The sequence below is a fragment of the Sceloporus occidentalis genome, unplaced genomic scaffold, assembly GCF_023333645.1.
Source record: "Sceloporus occidentalis isolate IW3139 unplaced genomic scaffold, rSceOcc1.0.p SCAF_21, whole genome shotgun sequence".
NCBI lineage: Eukaryota > Metazoa > Chordata > Lepidosauria > Squamata > Phrynosomatidae > Sceloporus > Sceloporus occidentalis.
The window spans coordinates 1,697,619-1,713,246 of NW_028317001.1; the positions used below are offsets into that span (position 1 = coordinate 1,697,619).

Below are 15,628 nucleotides of genomic sequence, written 5' to 3' on the forward strand. Positions count from 1 at the left end.
GAGCCAGGGGAGGCAGCGGCGCTCTGGGGTGATAAAAGGAAGACTGGTTGTAACCAGGGAGGGCCTGTTTATTCAGAGAAAACACACAGCACCTCGCACTCAAAAGGCCCACCCCTGAGTCAGCAGAGACCTCACCGAATCCTGGGCCGCAGCAGCTTCACTCCCAGGACCCCGGATGGGACACTGGGGAGCATTAGTAGTGGCAGGCAGCCACCAAAAGGAGCCAGATTTTGCAAGTTCCAAGCAAATTCCCATCTTTCAACAACAGATGAAGGGAAGGGAAGGAATTGTGGAGGGGAGCTCTGGACGTCTTTCGTTTCTTAGAAAAACAGAACTACCTTAAGCCCTTGCGGGAAGAAGAGGGGGGTCCTGGGGGAGCAAGGCTGTCCAGAATGGTTGGTGGAGCCGGTGAGGCAGGGCTTGGCTTCCCGAGGGCTGCTCTACCAATGGAGGCCAGAAGGGGGTGTCTTTTCATCCTTATTGCTCTCCAGGGAGAAGGGAGGGATCCGGACATCGAAGTGGGAGCCGTCGGGCCGCTCAAAGCGGAAAGTACCCCTGTGAAAGGAAGCAGAGGATGGAGTGAGGGGCACAGGCCACTCTGAGGGGCACATGTGTAGGCTTTTCTTTCTGGGCCAGAAAATGCAACGCTCCTGATTCAATGCACCCAACAAGTCTCCTTCTCTTTCCTTGAAGAGCTCCTCGAAACACCACTGAAACTCCAATCCTCTTGGGAGGTATCTTGAGCCTTCCCCATCCTCCGGCCTCCCACTGCACCCCACCCTCCAGGGCCTGACTCCTTACCACATGTGGCCGCTGGAAGCCTGCAGGGAGACATGGCTGCTGTACTGGAAAGCCGGCTGCTCTTTGGATAAGACAGGTTCCTGAGGAGAGACCAAAGGCCATGCTTGTTGGAGATCATGTGCTGGACACTGCTTTTATTTCAGCCAGCCATGGGTAGTTTGTTTTTAATCACTTGCCATGGCTGACTTTTTAAATTGACTGTTTTGGATTTGGAGGCTAGGGTTGTTTGTGTGTTTTTGTCTTTAGCGTTTAGAAGAGATGCTGGCCTTGGTTCCAAAGTTAAAACATGGCTCTCCACCCCGGTTTTTAAGAGGCCAAAGCCACCACCCCTTGGCTTTGATTTACAAGGACCATGGGAATTCCACCTGCTCTTTTTCCTTGTTAAACTGCTCTACAATTATTTAACCTGTTTTATTGCCTGTACCTTCCCCTAAGATAGAAACGGGCTGTACCCATTTTAATAAATAAATGAAACTGCTCAGCCCCTCACGCATGAAAGAACACAGCCCCTCTCCCATACTGGTGGCCTCCTGATTGAACTGGACTACACATTCTATCATCCTCTAGCTACTGGGAACTGCAGTCCAACATGGTCTGGAGGCAGCCAGGCTGGGAGCAGCCAAACAAAAACAACATTTCCTTGCACTGAAGATTGCTAGAATGCAAACAACAGAGCACTGTACCGTTCAGCCAGTAATCTCTCCCCTCCGGACACATACATGCGCACCTCGAGTGATACTTACTCTCCCCACTACCCCTCGGCCACGAACAGTCTCCAAGGTGCCAGACAAGCTGAAGATCCGCCAGTGTCGTTCCCGGAGTTGCACGACTTCGTTATCAAGGTTCTCCAGGCGGATACAGTAGCGCCACTGGAAGAGGGAAATGCAAGCGGAAAGGGGGAGAAAAGGAGAGAGATCCCAATCAGAGCCAAGAGTTAATGGCAAATAGAGGCAAAACCTTTCTTTGTTCAGGACCAGAGAAGCTTTAAAGAGTGTATTTTAAAACCGTTTTAATTTGTGTTTTTAATTCAATTGCTTATTTTTAATTTTGGGAAAAGAAACTGTTTGTACAATATAATCTTAGCCATACTTGTAAGCAGCTTTGGGACTCATGCCAGGAGGAAGGCAGAGTATAAACTAACTAGGAAAATCAGCACTTACCCAATAGACATGGGAATTCTGGGCTTCCTGCAGAGGGAAGGAAGAGAGAGAAGGTAGGGGTCACAAATGTGAGCTCTGGGCCAGAAGCTTCCATCTGACTAGGCAAGCAGAGAGCTGCCTGCAAAGGGCCATGCCACTTACCCTCATGCCCATGTAGAAGGGGATGACTGTGACCCGGATGTTCTCAGTGGTCTCCCGGTGCACGTCGGAAAGCTCCAGCCATGGATGATTCTTCTCCTGCCATGCACACAATGTGTCCCTTGCCACAAAGGGGGGTGCTTAAAAAGAAAAAAAGAGGCAGGTTGGCAAAGTGTTAAAATAAATAAACCTGCAGTCTTCCAAAATTATGCAGGTAAGGCTTGGGATTAAGTTGGTTTAAACCAGGGGACATTTTTGAGACTCCTTGGGTCTGTGAGACTTTGGGAATGATGGAAATGTAGGGGAAGTGCTGCCTTCCTCAGCATCCCCAGGGAAGCTTGGTTATGGGTTGGACAAAGGTATCTTGGCTGGATATGACTGGCTAACACTTCTGTAACTGTCACTGACTGAATCCCCTCTAGTTGAAGCTGACACTTGGGTGTAGGGCATTCATTTTAGCTGCTTAGCATTGGCTAAGCATTGTTCACATTTTTCACCACAGCTGATCTTACAGCAAGTCTCCCCACAGCTTCCCCTCTCCACACACAATCTTACCCAGAAGGAGAAACGTACCTTTTGTCTGGTCATACAGGAGGAACCGTTCAAACAGCTCATGCTGGATGGGGACCTGGTCAGTGGACGAATAGGGGAGGATGTCTTCGTGGCTGACGTAGTCAAGTCCTGGGGAAAAAGCTCAATAGTGAGGCACATTTATATCAGCAGCATTAGCTGAAAAGTAGCAGTTGAGAAATCGGGGCACAAGCCAGAGATGGGCCAAGGCCCACTGAATGAAGCAAGTTAAATGGTTATCCTCAGCCCTCCAGAGACAATTTAGCTCACAGGCCCCAGCAGGTCTCCATGAGCGGACACTAGTCCACCTAACCCAGGATCGTCTATACGCTAAAGGGCAGTGATGGCTCTCCAGTGTTTCAGGCAAGATTTTTTTCCTCTCACTCTTTCCTTTTCTTATACAAGTGCTTTAAAAAAACCCCAATATGACTTCCAGTTCTTTTGATAGTGCTTCACCAGTCTTGAACACAACAACTGATGAAACAGAAGAGAGATGTATAAACTCAACACATGTCACTTGTTTGGAAATCAGGGAGGGAAGGAAGTGGGGGCAATGATCATCTCCTTACCTCCTCCATTAAGCCTATTTCTGCAGTAAAAGAAAGCTGTCCCGTCTCCAGTGTTTCATGGCAGAAACAATGCAGATTTCTCCAAGCCCGGCAGGAGATCACCAATCTCTCCCCCCACCTCAGCAAAGTCGAAGAGACAGCTATTTCACTCACCTGGGATTGCATAGAGGGCTCGGCTGTCATCATGGTTCGCTAAGAAAGTTACCGCTTCTGTCTGCGATCTCTGGGACTGAGAGGAGACAGGAAGAACAGAACTTGAGAGCAGCAGCCCTTAATAAGCCCCAAACTGGGGGAATTAAATCCCATGGTCTGCCTGAACAGCCACACAGGGGACTGTACTGTTGTAGGGATGGAACAATCATATCCTGACAGAAAATAGCCCCATGGAAATTGCTTTTGCTTTTCCTAGAATCACCACTTCTCTTTTGTTGCAGCTCATAAAGCCTGTAAAACAGCTTTCCCCAATTTGAACTCATCCAGAGAAGGGTAACTGAGCAAAGATCTGGAAACCTCCAAACCCCATAAGAAAGAGGGGTGGGGTAGGTGTACCTTGGAGAAGAGCAGACTGAGAAGTGACATGACAGCCATCTTTAAATGCCTGAAGGGATGTCATGTAGAAGATGGAGCCAGCATATTTTCTGCTGCTCCAGAAACTAGAATATGAACCAATGGATTCAAATAGCAAGAAAAGAGATTCCACCTAAACATTAGGAAGAACCTCCTGACTCTAAGAGCTACTTGACAGTGAAATGTCTTGGAGGCTGGTGGACTCTCATTCTTTGGAAGCCTTTAAAGACATTACATGGGCAATGCGCTTGAGTTGTGTGTCCCTGCACAGCAGACTGTGGTGGAACTAAATCACTTCCCCTGGGATCACTTCTAGCTCTACGATTCTAAGACCACCGCCAGACAGGTTTGGATAAAACTGACAATTACACAGCTAGGAGTCCAAGACAACTGAAGCCTCTCCAGCCTCTCATAAAGTGTCACTGGTGGTGAACAGACAGAATAAACTGTTATAGCCGTGAAGCCCTGCTTCAAGAAAGCTTCTTGCAGTAAGCTTCACCTGCCACTCAGAAAGGAGAATGAGAGAAAGACTTACTATATGTGGGCAGTCGCGAGCATCTATTAACACCTGGTAGTATGTGTGCGTCTTGCCTTTCACTTCTTTGGAACCGTGGCTGGCTGAGTTCTCTGCCCTGGAACCAAACACACCCTCTTTTAGTGGAAGGAGCTCTTCTCCTGTTCACCTTTCTGCAGCAGCAGAAGGCTTCTCTTTCCCCCCAAAGTAAATGTCACCTTGCCTGTGGGCAGAACTGTCTTGGACTAGAAGACAGGCTGCACGGAGGATCCGAAGAGACTTGGGAATTCAGAAATGGCCATAGTAGACAGCTGTCAACCCCAGCAGACAACCCCAGGGCTGCTGCACTCAGCCCACCCCCAACTGATAGTCTCAACTGTCACCTGCCTCCTGGAAACTTCGGCCTGTTACAGACAGCCAAAATAAAGCTGCTTCGAGTCACTTTGGAGGTATGGTATTTCAATGATACATGCGTCCTAAGAGTCCAAAGGCCACATCAAAGCCACGCTCCAGTCCTACGGACTGGAGTACAGCTTTGGTGAAGCTTCCAGACTCTTAGGACTCATGCATCATTGAAATACCATACCTCCAAATTGACTCAAAGCAGCTTTATTTTGGTTTTCTGTAACAGGCCTTCAGCAACTTGTCATGACCACTCCGGTCTGCACATCCCACCCATCGAGCAAATGCCAACCCTTACTTTTCAGGCACTGGAGAAGCAACGTCTCGGTCGTACAGCCGGGCTTGCCAAGGAAACAGGACTATCCCCCGGTATCCAAAGACACTGTGCAGAAATAACTGGAAGGTAAAAAGAGAAACAGTGTCTGGGATCCTGGGAAAGCAGGTTTTGACTGCTCATGAGAAGTTGCTTCCCTGCACAGGAAGGCAACGCTGTTTTAGTGCATTTCCTTGCTGCCTGGCCCAAAGACCGGAAGAGTCAAAAAGCACAGCAAGGCATTCTGTGAACAGTCATGCAAATTTTGGAGGCACCATGCAACAGAGCTCTGGGAAGGACATGCGTCATTCAGGGTGGCCCACAGCAAACACTTTCACAACATTTGCTATGCTCAGTCATTTCAACCCATTTGCAGGCCTCATATATTTTAGATCTTGCTTTGCTTTCAGCATGAGACCCAATCTAGCTAACAGAAAAGCTAACATCTAAGCCACTTTGAGTCCCAGTCTTGGGAGAAAGCTCCGATATAAATGAAGTTGACAACAAGAACAACAGCTATAGTAAAACCAGAGCGGGGAAAACTAAACACTTAATAGGAAAAGTTAAAATACAAATCACCGCATTAAAATGCCATTAATTTTTAAAACAATAAAGTTAAAAATACAGTAGATACAGAGGTCCATAAACATGCCCCCCTGAAACCAATGACCATGACCTGCCTGTATGAAGAGACTAGTCTTTGCTTTCCTCCCTAAAACAAGGTTCCCTCCCAAAACCCACTTACCTGTCCTGTGTCATATTTGCCCTGCTGCTTTGGCACTTCGAAGACACCCACCGTCTCCAAGACTTTGCCCTCAGGACGGTTCCTGGCATTGAGAAAGAGAAGAGAAGAGAGAAGTTAGGCTCAAGCAAGATGGTCAAGCAGCCAGAGCTTGGACTGGCCTCGAAGTCCAGCTTCCGTCTCTTTGTCCAGCTGCGAGTCCAGAAGCCAAGACCCAAAGATCACCGAGAATGAAGCCAGGGATGTCAGCCTAGTACAGGAGTTAAAGTTTAATCCCAGAGGCGGCTGCCATCTCGATGACCACTGGCTTTTGGAGAGGACGAAATAAACTCCTACAGATGTCTGATTGAGGCACCATAAATAGCTAAACGGATCCTCCCTGTTGAAAAGGGTTTGGTCTGGACATACTAAGACTGAGGCAAAGAACAGAGCTATGGAGGAATCAGGACTCTATGGAGGAATCTCATGCCCCCAAAATGGGCTGCCACAATCCCTGCCCCAAAAACCATAACAGCAATTGAGGGTCCTTGGGAAAACCATGGCCCCCAACTCAGCCTTGCCAAGGCAGCAGCTCCTGCCTCCAAAGTCTGCCCCACCAGATCCATAAAACATTATTTAGCCAGTGGATCAGCGAGAAAAGCAAGGCAATGCCAGCAAGGAGCCCATAAAACCCTCTTCTCTGTCCTCCCTGCCCTCCTCTTTTTATGCTGCCAACTAGTATTCAGGGCTTCATTAAAGAGATTGTAAGGAGGCTGCAAATGTGTGGACTGCGAGAGCCATCAGCCCCAGACCATACTATAAGAAGTGGTGATGGGAGTTGCAGTCCAACACAATTTGGAGGAGCTCTGGAACAGCCCAGAGAGGCAAAGCTGAGGAGTGGGGCCCAATGCAGCCCCACCTGTTCTTTGTACAACAGCAAGAACACTTCCATAGTGGCTCCTTCCTAAGCACTTCCTAAGCAGGTCACAAAGTGGAAGCTAACTGTCTCCATTTTAGGGACTCTGGAAGGAGGCAAACCAGGCCCCTCCAGCCATAAAGCAGCCCCCTTCCCAAGGCCAGGGATGCAGTTTTTGTACTGCAGGTCCCAGAATCCCCCAGCCCCAAGGGCTAGGGATGGTAATATCCCAAAAGTGGGCTGGGGATGTACCTTGGGGTTGGGGATGGTGGGACTCACAGTGCAAAAGGCTGCTTTGTCAAACGGTGGCCCTCTTCCTCTTCTACCTCCCCCCCTAAAAAGCAACTTAGGGATGTGGCTTTTGGGCTACAAGTCCCAGCATCCCCCCCAGAATGGCCCATGGGTCTCACAGTCCAAGGAGGAGGCAGGTTTCCCAAAGGACCCCTCGGCTTAGGGTCTGTCAGGCTGCCCATCCCAGAATCCCCCAAGAAGAAGGGCCCTTGGGGTCAAGGAGGGTGGGGCTGGCAGTCCAAGGAAGGGGAGGCGGGGCTTTTGGGGCTGGGGATGATGGGACTCACAGCCCAAGGATGCAGCCACAGTGGAGAGATAACCCAGCATCCTGGTTCAAGGCTATGGCATTCTGGGAGTTGGAGTCTGTTGTGGGGCCCAGATAGGCCCCACAACAGACTCCAACTCCCAGAATGCCATAGCCTTGAGCCAGAAAGAGTTAAAGCGGTGCCAAAGCGGGTTATTTCTCCAGAAGGCGACTTTCCCGAAGGAAGCCTTGACCAGAAGGCAGTCCCCAGACCCTCCGCTCTCTCACCGCGAGGAGAGGAAGCGCCTCGGGGGGAGCCCCGTCCAGCCCCGGAGGAGACCCCTGGCTGCCCACGGAAGACCCCAGGAGCCCGAGGAGGAGGAAGAGGAGGCGGCCCGGGCCCGTCCCAGCACCGACGCCCAGCACCGGCTCCGCGCAGCCGCAGAACGGACCGAGCAGGAGGCGGCAGCAGCCACGGCCGCCGCCGCCGCCGCCATTCCGCGGAGGGAGGGAGGAATGAGACTGAGGCCTTGAGCAGCAGCAGCAGCAGCAGCGGCGCCGCTACCCACAACCCCCCGCGCGCGGGCGCTCCTTTCCCGTCGTCCTCTGCGCCAGGGCCGCTCTAGGCGCCGCCGCGCGACCATAGAGAGGAAGGCGCTCTCTTTCAAGATGGCGGCTTCTCTTCGGGCGGGAAGGGCGCTCCGGGGGCGCCTCCTCTCCGGCCTCGAGGTCCCGACGGAGCTGAGGGCCGAGCTGGAGGCCGCCCTGGCCGAGGAGGAGCAGGAGCCCCGCGTCCCCTTCGCCCTCCTCCGCAGGCTGCACCGAGCGCTGAGGGAGGCCGGTGAGCGACCCCAGTCGTGACCTTTCACCCTTGACCTCCTCGGGGTCACCGCCTCCTTCAGGGCCTTGTTGTTGTTGTTGTTGTTGTTGTTGTGTGTGTGTCGCTTCTGCCTCATGGCGACCCTTTCGTGGGTCTTTCTTGCCAGTCCTCCTCGAAGGGGCTTTGGCCATCGCCTTCTTCCTCTGAGGCAGCGAGCTTCTTTTCTGCTGCTCCAGAGAATGGAACCCAGTGGAGCAATGGAGGGAAGCTCCAAGGAAAGAGATCCCAGCTCAACATTAGGAGGAAGCTCCTGAGAGGAAGGGCTGTTCGATAGTGGAATATATTCCCTTTGAGTCTCCTTCCTTACAGGTCTCTAAGCCGAGGCTGGATGGCCATCTGTCAGTCAGTGCTTTGACGGAGAGTTCCTGCATGGCAGAATAAAGGGGCTGGATCAGGGCCCTTCTTGGGGTCTCTTCCAACTCTATCATTCGAATTGATTTTTAAACTACTGTGGAGATTGTTTTAGTCTGTTCTCTCTGGGGGGGGTCACCATGGGTCCCCCTCCGAGAGAAAGGCAGCCGACCAACGAAAGAGACAAAGAAGACTAAATGCAACAGGACTCTGTTGTTCCTTCGAAGCAGAAGAGTCACCAAAGAGCCTCGTTTTAAACAGCCTTTTCCTTTTTGCCTCCTAGGTTCCCCAGTGCATCTTCACGAACTGCTGGAAGGCAGCGAGATCTTCCTTCCCGAAGCGGAAGTGCCTCCAAGGGTTTGTGTCCTCTTGAGCTTTCTTACATCTTGAAGGTGGAGAGTAACTTGGAGACACGCGCACACTATAAAAACAAGGCCCTTTGCCTTTCGTCAGAGGGGAATGGCTGCTCCAAGGAGCTTCCAGGGACAGCCGTTCTTCCCTTTGGACAACAGTTACCACAGATTTGAGAGGGAACGTGTTTCAGATTGGGCAGCCGTGCACATTGTTCCCAACGCCTTTCCTAGAAGGAGTTATGGGCGCCTCTGGAGAAGCGATTCTCCACTCATGAGAGTGTTGTGGAGGTGGATGTTCAGCATAGAAAGCCTACTGAGCTTCTACTGTTATGTTTTCCTGCTCCAGAACCCAGAATTGGTGGCCCGGCTGGAGAAGATCAAGGCCAAGCTAGCCAACGAGGAGTATAAGCAAATAACAAGGAACATCAACTGCCAGGTAAGAGGTAGAAAGAAAGCCAAAGCCTCTTTGGGCCCAAACACAGCCAAAGTAAAGCTGCTTCTGGTCACTTTGGAGGTGTGCTGTTTAAATGACACAGGCATCTTAAGAGGCCAGAAGCTGCGCCAAAGCTGTGCTCTGGTCCTTAGGACTGGAGTGTGTCTTTGGCACGGCTTCCGGCCTTTTAGGACACATGCATTGTTTAAACAGCATACCTCCAAAGTGACCCAAAGCAGCTTCATTTTGGCCTGTCTGCTCAGGCCCTTTGTTAGCAAAAGCCAGCTTTGTCTTGATAAGCCACCTATCAAGGTGACCTGATTCTGTCTTGAAGGATTGTGTGACAGAGGTACATTCCACCTTATCAGAAGTGGCCAAATTCTTTTCATGTCTCCTTCTAGGAACTGGACCGCTGTGGAACCCTGGCAGATCTTGGAAGGCAAGGTGCGTGTCTGTGGTGACATCCCAATGGGCTGTGTACTTCCATTAAAATGAGCATTTGAATTAAGGCCAGTACCAGCCTGTTCTCAGGGACGAACTCTTATCTCCTCCTCATTGTGAGTTGAAACCCCACCATTGAGTAAATTGAAACTCCAGCCGTTCTGGCTTATCCCCAAGTGAATTTTAGTCAGCTATGACTGAGACCACACTGCTCTCCTTGCTGTTCTTCTGGAAATCTTGCCTCTTTTATAGGCATACTTCTCTTTGCCTGGAATTGGGTAAAGGAAGCCATAAGATCAACCCTTGTAGTGAAAGAACAGAGCAGAAAGGGTCAGGACACTTTTGTTCTCTTTCATTTTTTAAAATGCCCCAGGGACTTTGCAGCTGACATGAGATGCCTGGGCCCACCAACCCAGTCTCACAGACGCACATCCTTTCTCTCCCTCCCGCAGTCCGGTCCACGAAAGCCTTGGTTGTCAACATATTCAACTTCATCATCACTGTGGGAGCCACGTTCGTCTGCACATTCCTGGGCAGCGAGTATGTCTTCACGGAAATGGCAGCGGTGAGTGACAGCAGGAGGGTTCAGACCCCCAACTCTTGGACTTGTCCTGCTGAGTGTGCATTCCTTCCGCCAATCTATGTATCAGCATAAAATGAAAGAAGTCTATTGTTTTAGGTTCAGGATGGCACCTCATGTTCTAAGGCAGAGTGGGAATAGTGCAGTACAGATACTGTTGGGCTGCATCCCCCAGCATTCCCCATTGTTGAATATGCTGGCCAGGGGCCTGATGGTAGTTACAGTTCAGCAGCATTTGTGAGAAGCTTTGTTGTGAGGTATGGGAATTGGTACTATGTACTCCATCCCTTTCCAGCTTCTGGACCAAAGAAAGCATCATGTCTTAGCATGCTTGTGGGCTTTGTGTGCAGATCAAAGAATCCTAGAGCCACAGAGTTGATAGGAGGGATCCCAGGGGTCATCTGGCCCACCCTGCTTCCAGTGCAGGAGATCCACCCCTTAAATTCCCCCTGTGAGGTAGGCCAACTGGCTTAAAAACCTCCAACGAAGGAGAGCCTGTCATCTCTTGAGGGTTTTGTTGTGCTACCGAATGGCTCTTTTACTGTTAGGAATTCCTTCAGAAGGTTGGGTCAGCATCTCCAGCTCTGTAGCTAGAATCCACCCAGAAGGCAGAACTGACCCTCCCTGCTTTTTTTCTTTCTTCCAGCGTGTGTTGTCTGCTGTGATTGCAGCCTCTGTGGTGGGTCTGGCAGATCTGTATATGATGGTGAGGATGCTGGAAGGGGAACTGGGAGAACTGTAGCCACAGACTTCCAGAGGACCCACCCTGCTTCTGCCTCTTGGGCTCCCCTGCCCTGCCAGACCCGAGGCATTGGGAAGTCAACATGCCGAATCCACCCTCAAATCCCAGGAGAGAACTGTCAAAGGAGGAGGAGGACTTGCACTCTGCACCTTGTCCTGCAGCCCAGCCAAAGAGACTCTCTGGCCATTTGACGTCCTCTGTCTCCCTTCCTCCTGCACAAGGCAAGACAGCTGTCCCAGGGAGTTGTACAAGTCCCTCTATTCCTTCTGGACATTCTGTTACCCACCTCATCTATCTTGTTCACAACCAGGTGTTGTTTTGTTTCTGTGGCTGAAACTGCACAAGTTCAGGACTGTGGATGGGTAAAGAAACTTCCTTTTGGTGATAGAAGACTCATCCCTCCCCGCTGCTGTTGGGTTGTTGGACTGTTGTCTTGCCCCAGCCGAACCCTTCCTTTGGCATTGCTGCAGGATTTGTCATACCTCCCTCACACCCTCGGATGTCTCTCAAATGGGCCAACTTTTCCACAAGACTGCAGCCTCATCCTCTCCACTTTGGTCATGATTTCTCCCCTCAACTCCTGGTTACAGAAGCAAATCTACTGTGTGTGTGTGTTGAACTGCCTGACCAAAAGCAGCTCATGTTTGTCAGCTACTATGGGGGGAATATTCTCCTCTGGACATAAGGGATGTTTCCTGTTTGGTCTCCTGCTTCCCTGAGCATTGGTGGCAATAGGAAAAGGAGTGGTGATGGTCAGGGTGCATTACTGGAGTTTCAGGGAGCAAGCCTAGATTCATGTCTTAATTTTGTTCTGTTTCCCATTAGTACTCCCCTTTTAAATGTATTATTCTCTAGATTAAACCTGATTGAGTCAACTGAGTCTCCTGTACATTGAGTTGGGGAAAAGGCTTTTTACAAACTACGTTACGGGTGTTTACCAGGTCATCAGTGCTGTTTTGGGTATCCACCCAAGACCTAGTTTTATCCCTGTTTGTACTTCTTGCGTTCCAATTCTCTCTCAGTCTTCCTCGGTGACAAACCACCTAAGCATGTTTACAGTAATCTCCCAAGCAGGTGTCAGGCTTGGATGTGGGCCCTAGAGATGCAGAATGTGCCAAGAATGCCAAGCTAAGGAGTTGACTTCCAGATTGCCCCCTAGAATGCCAGGCCAAGAGGCTTGTTTTTTTGGGCCTGATTTCGGGGCCGGAGATGTCAGGCAGGCTGAGCAGTGTGAGTACAAAACCTGGGCTTTTTACTGGACTTACAAGAGCCTTTGGGAGCCGAGCGCGTCGGGCACTGTTCCAGGACAGTGTCCCTCCTGGAAAAAGTAGAAGCGTTGATTAATGTTCTGATGCCCACTAAGCCCCCCCGCCAACGATGCGGGCAGACACAGAGCAATATTAATATTGCCGCTACGTGCAAATCCCAAAGGGTCCATTCATGGTCCATCCCTGGGATTAGGCGATGCCGCTCAATCATCCCCAGATCCAGCCGGAGATTAAGGTATTTCTCCCCTGGCCAGATTAGGTGGCATTACCAGCGACTTTGGGGTCCACGCTCTCCCCCCCAACCAGTATGGGTCATTCCTCTTCTGCATTTAAGGATATTGGATCGGGTAAAAGCAAACCCCCCCCCCCCCGCTATCCTACCTTCATCCTACACAAATCCGAAATGAAAATGATCAGGCTAAGCTTGTGCGGGTATCACAAAACCTAGGCTTTTTATTAGACTTACAAGAGAGGAGAGATTTGGGGGTTGGGGGGGAGAAATGTATAGGGGGAGAACCTATGGATTAACTCAGCCAGGTGCATGTTGTGTTGGGGGGGTACTGTAATCCTTTGCCTCCCCAAACATCAAAGATTTATGTTGGACAAGGTAAATATGATATCTCCCTCCCTGGCAATGCACAGGGCTTGGGAAAGTTACACAGCCCAAGTTACAGGGATCTTTCCCCACCAGAGATTGGGAGGAGAAATCCCCACAATCCCCACCCCAACAAATCCTCCCATTTTCCAGCCCACTGGGAGTGATAGTCCCCAAATCCCAAGCTCCACTGTTACCTCCCCCTGTTCCCCAAAGAGCTTGGAAAAGTTGCACAGCCTGGGTTATATACAGCTATTTCCCCCCAATCCTCCCCCTCTTCACTCTCCCAGAGATAGGGACTACAGATCCCCCAATCCCCCACCCCAAATACCAAACTCTGGCAGAGCTGTAATATCTCCTGCTGCTTCCCAGAGGTTGGGAAAGTTACACAGCTCAGGTTATATACACCTATCCCGAACCTTTCCTTTTTGCTCTTAGAGTTTGGGACTGCAAATTCCTCAATCCCTCAGCCCAATGGGAGTTGCTACACAGCCCGGGTTACAAATACTCCAGTAATCCTATGTGTTTTGTAACCTCAAACTCCAGCCTTGTGCTTCTTTGGAAGCCAGAGCATAAGAAAGCTCCCTTTTTTGTAAGGGGGGGACTAGAAGCCTCAAAATCAGCTGGGGGATTCTGCAGTCCTCTATCCCAAAGGGAGATTTTTTGGCGCTGTTGGCCTCCAATCCCTGCCAAAGTGACCTTGTCGGACCCCAACCAGCACTCCCCCTCTCCTCTTCTTGAGGGACCGCACTAGAGCTCTCCCAAGTTAGCAACCAGAGCGGCGCTGTAGATGAGCTCTGAAATGGACCCCAAGGAAGTTGGAGGGGCTGGGAAGGCCTCCCACCCACCGGTCAAGGTGGCCCAAGCCGCAGCGGTGGCCTCTCCTTCCTCTTCCTGGATGGAGTTTGCAGGAGGCCAACACGGAGAAGGCCGTGCAGGAGCAGTGATGGCCGCAACCTCCTTTTCGTCCCCCCAGCCAAACAAATGGGGCACAGAGGGATCCAAGTCGAAGGAGGCTTGACCCTCGAGAAGGACAGAGGCCCCCAGACGGGCCGCTTTGGGGACTGATCGCCGGAGCCCACCCGCCGTCTTGATCCTGCGGGCACGGCGGTTCTGGAACCAGACCTGGCGCAGCAAGAAAAAGGGTGAGTAAAAAGGGCAGAGGGGTCTTCCCCCCAAAAGCCGGGCAGTAGGTCGGGGGTCTCACCTGGATCTTGGCCTCTGGCAGCTGGGTCAGTTCGGCCAGGCGCTCCCGGGTGCCAATGTCTGGGTAGGGCAAGGCGGCAAAGACCCTCTCCAGCTCACTCAGTTGGCCCCGGCTGAAGGTGGTCCGCTTCCGCTTGCGGGGTCCCAGGGGCCGAGTGGCCTCTAGAGAGGAAAGAGCGGGGGGGAGGGAAGAAGAAAAGCATGGCCACAAAGCCCAGTATCCCCACCAACCGGGGGGCTGGTAGAGGTTTCCAGTGCCTTCTGAAGATGATAAAGCTCACTATCCCCTATGGCCCTTTCCTCCCTCCCTGAGAGGAAAGTGACTTTGGAAGACAGCAAAGCCCAGTCTCCACTGCAAACAACCAATTCCACTAGAGGGAGGAAAGGAAAGAGTGACAGGAAAGTCACTTTGGGGAATGGCAAAGCCCAGCATCCTCAACCCCATCTAGCTCATCCTAAGGGAAGGAATGAGGCTGATGGCAGAGGTTTGGTGTGGCAGGAAAGGGGCTTTTGAAGATGACAAATCCCAGGATGGGATGCTGGGCTGTGGGGGGATTCTGGGCTTTATCGTCCCACCTCCAAAAAAAGTACCTTTCCCTCCATTCCAAAACTTTTACCCTCCTCCTTTGTCCTCCCCCCAAAGTTCCTATCCCCTGCTCTCCAAACCTTTGTTTGTTGGGGGGATACTGGGCTTTGCAGTCGTCATTCCAAAAGCAAACCCTCCCCAATACAAAGTCCCAGTTTTCTTCTATCTCCCCCCCCCTTTTCCAGCCTTACCTGGAGGGCTCTCCTGCCTCCTCTCTGGAGGGAAAAAGGGGGCGTTGGGGCAGGCAGGGTCCCCCAGGAGGGCGAGCCCTCTCTCTTCGGCCTCCTCTTCCTGGGTCCCCATCTGGATCTGGAGGCTGTTTGCGCTCTGCCTGGGCTTTTTATCCTCCCAAACCCAGGAAGAAGGACCGCCTCTAAGCTGGACTCTGGGTCTCCGCAGCAGAGGAGCCCAGGAGGAGGGGGGACGAGGAAAGAGAGGCGCACCGGGGCTGCTCTCCAGGGTCCTGGAAGCCAAGCCTTCCTCCTCCTCCTCCTCTTTTCTTCAGGCTCATCATACTGTGTTTTGTTGTCCTGAAACGCAATATTTTTTTCTAAAACAGCTTAAAACCAGGGATTCCCAGACTCTGGCCTTCCAGGTGCTTTGGACTTCAGCTCCCAGAATCCCCAGCCATTGGCCCTGATTCCCAAACTCTGGCCACCGCTCTTTTATTTCACCTTATTCTTCAATATCATTAGAAGAATTGATCATTGACCCAAGACTCCATTAAATCTGGCTGCTCTTTCTTCGCCTTCCTTGCCCTCCTGCCTATGCTTTTGACCTGGACTACACTCTCTCAGCCTCAGAGGAAGGCAGTGACCACACGCCGTCCTGTGACTTGCTCCTAAGGCAGATTTTAAGGTAGGGCTATTTATTCCTTTACTGTCTTGTTATTGTTGCTGCTGTTGTTGCTAGAATGGGTTGGTTTTCACTTTCCAGTTGCAATTTTGTATTTTAACTGGCTTTAGTGGGAAAGTGGGACCTACCATT

At 51.2% G+C, this 15,628-nt stretch overlaps 3 protein-coding genes across 3 annotated transcripts; 1 reads left to right on the forward strand and 2 right to left on the reverse strand.

Annotated features, from left to right (window-relative positions):
- Positions 1-47: 47 nt before the first annotated feature.
- On the reverse strand, positions 48-7,744 carry LOC149301345 (polymerase delta-interacting protein 2-like). Its single transcript, XM_089484428.1, has 11 exons — positions 7,495-7,744; positions 5,780-5,861; positions 5,020-5,117; positions 4,341-4,437; positions 3,392-3,467; positions 2,673-2,780; positions 2,103-2,239; positions 1,962-1,988; positions 1,545-1,670; positions 802-881; positions 48-555 (listed from the first exon to the last, which is right to left on the reverse strand). Exons 1-11 carry the CDS (start codon positions 7,701-7,703, stop codon positions 441-443), a joined length of 1,155 nt encoding a protein of 384 aa, XP_089340554.1. The 5' UTR covers positions 7,704-7,744; the 3' UTR covers positions 48-440.
- Positions 7,745-7,827: 83 nt separating this feature from the next.
- On the forward strand, positions 7,828-11,861 carry LOC149301346 (vacuolar ATPase assembly protein VMA12-like). Its single transcript, XM_089484429.1, has 6 exons — positions 7,828-8,047; positions 8,721-8,794; positions 9,137-9,226; positions 9,625-9,667; positions 10,117-10,229; positions 10,891-11,861. The coding sequence occupies exons 1-6, from the start codon at positions 7,876-7,878 to the stop codon at positions 10,984-10,986; spliced, it is 588 nt and encodes a 195-aa protein (XP_089340555.1). The 5' UTR covers positions 7,828-7,875; the 3' UTR covers positions 10,987-11,861.
- Positions 11,862-13,172: 1,311 nt separating this feature from the next.
- Positions 13,173-15,587, reverse strand: LOC149301347 (homeobox protein SEBOX-like). Its single transcript, XM_089483923.1, has 3 exons — positions 14,833-15,587; positions 14,057-14,217; positions 13,173-13,974 (listed from the first exon to the last, which is right to left on the reverse strand). The coding sequence occupies exons 1-3, from the start codon at positions 14,942-14,944 to the stop codon at positions 13,600-13,602; spliced, it is 648 nt and encodes a 215-aa protein (XP_089340049.1). The 5' UTR covers positions 14,945-15,587; the 3' UTR covers positions 13,173-13,599.
- Between the last annotated feature and the right edge of the window lie 41 nt (positions 15,588-15,628).

What these genes read in the sequence shown, in the direction of transcription:
- LOC149301345 (XM_089484428.1), bottom strand. Translation starts at nt 7,703, where the DNA reads ATGGCGGCGGCGGCGGCGGCCGTGGCTGCTGCCGCCTCCTGCTCGGTC. An exon ending in GCAAATATGACACAGGACAG is followed by an intron (nt 5,118 to 5,779) that starts GTAAGTGGGTTT and finishes TTTACCTTCCAG; the next exon opens with TTATTTCTGCACAGTGTCTT. An exon ending in CTCGCGACTGCCCACATATA is followed by an intron (nt 3,468 to 4,340) that starts GTAAGTCTTTCT and finishes GTCTCCTCTCAG; the next exon opens with TCCCAGAGATCGCAGACAGA.
- LOC149301346 (XM_089484429.1), top strand. Translation starts at nt 7,876, where the DNA reads ATGGCGGCTTCTCTTCGGGCGGGAAGGGCGCTCCGGGGGCGCCTCCTC. An exon ending in CAAGGAACATCAACTGCCAG is followed by an intron (nt 9,227 to 9,624) that starts GTAAGAGGTAGA and finishes GTCTCCTTCTAG; the next exon opens with GAACTGGACCGCTGTGGAAC. An exon ending in GGCAGATCTTGGAAGGCAAG is followed by an intron (nt 9,668 to 10,116) that starts GTGCGTGTCTGT and finishes TCCCTCCCGCAG; the next exon opens with TCCGGTCCACGAAAGCCTTG.
- LOC149301347 (XM_089483923.1), bottom strand. Translation starts at nt 14,944, where the DNA reads ATGGGGACCCAGGAAGAGGAGGCCGAAGAGAGAGGGCTCGCCCTCCTG. An exon ending in GAGGCAGGAGAGCCCTCCAG is followed by an intron (nt 14,218 to 14,832) that starts GTAAGGCTGGAA and finishes TTTCCTCTCTAG; the next exon opens with AGGCCACTCGGCCCCTGGGA. An exon ending in TGCCAGAGGCCAAGATCCAG is followed by an intron (nt 13,975 to 14,056) that starts GTGAGACCCCCG and finishes TTGCTGCGCCAG; the next exon opens with GTCTGGTTCCAGAACCGCCG.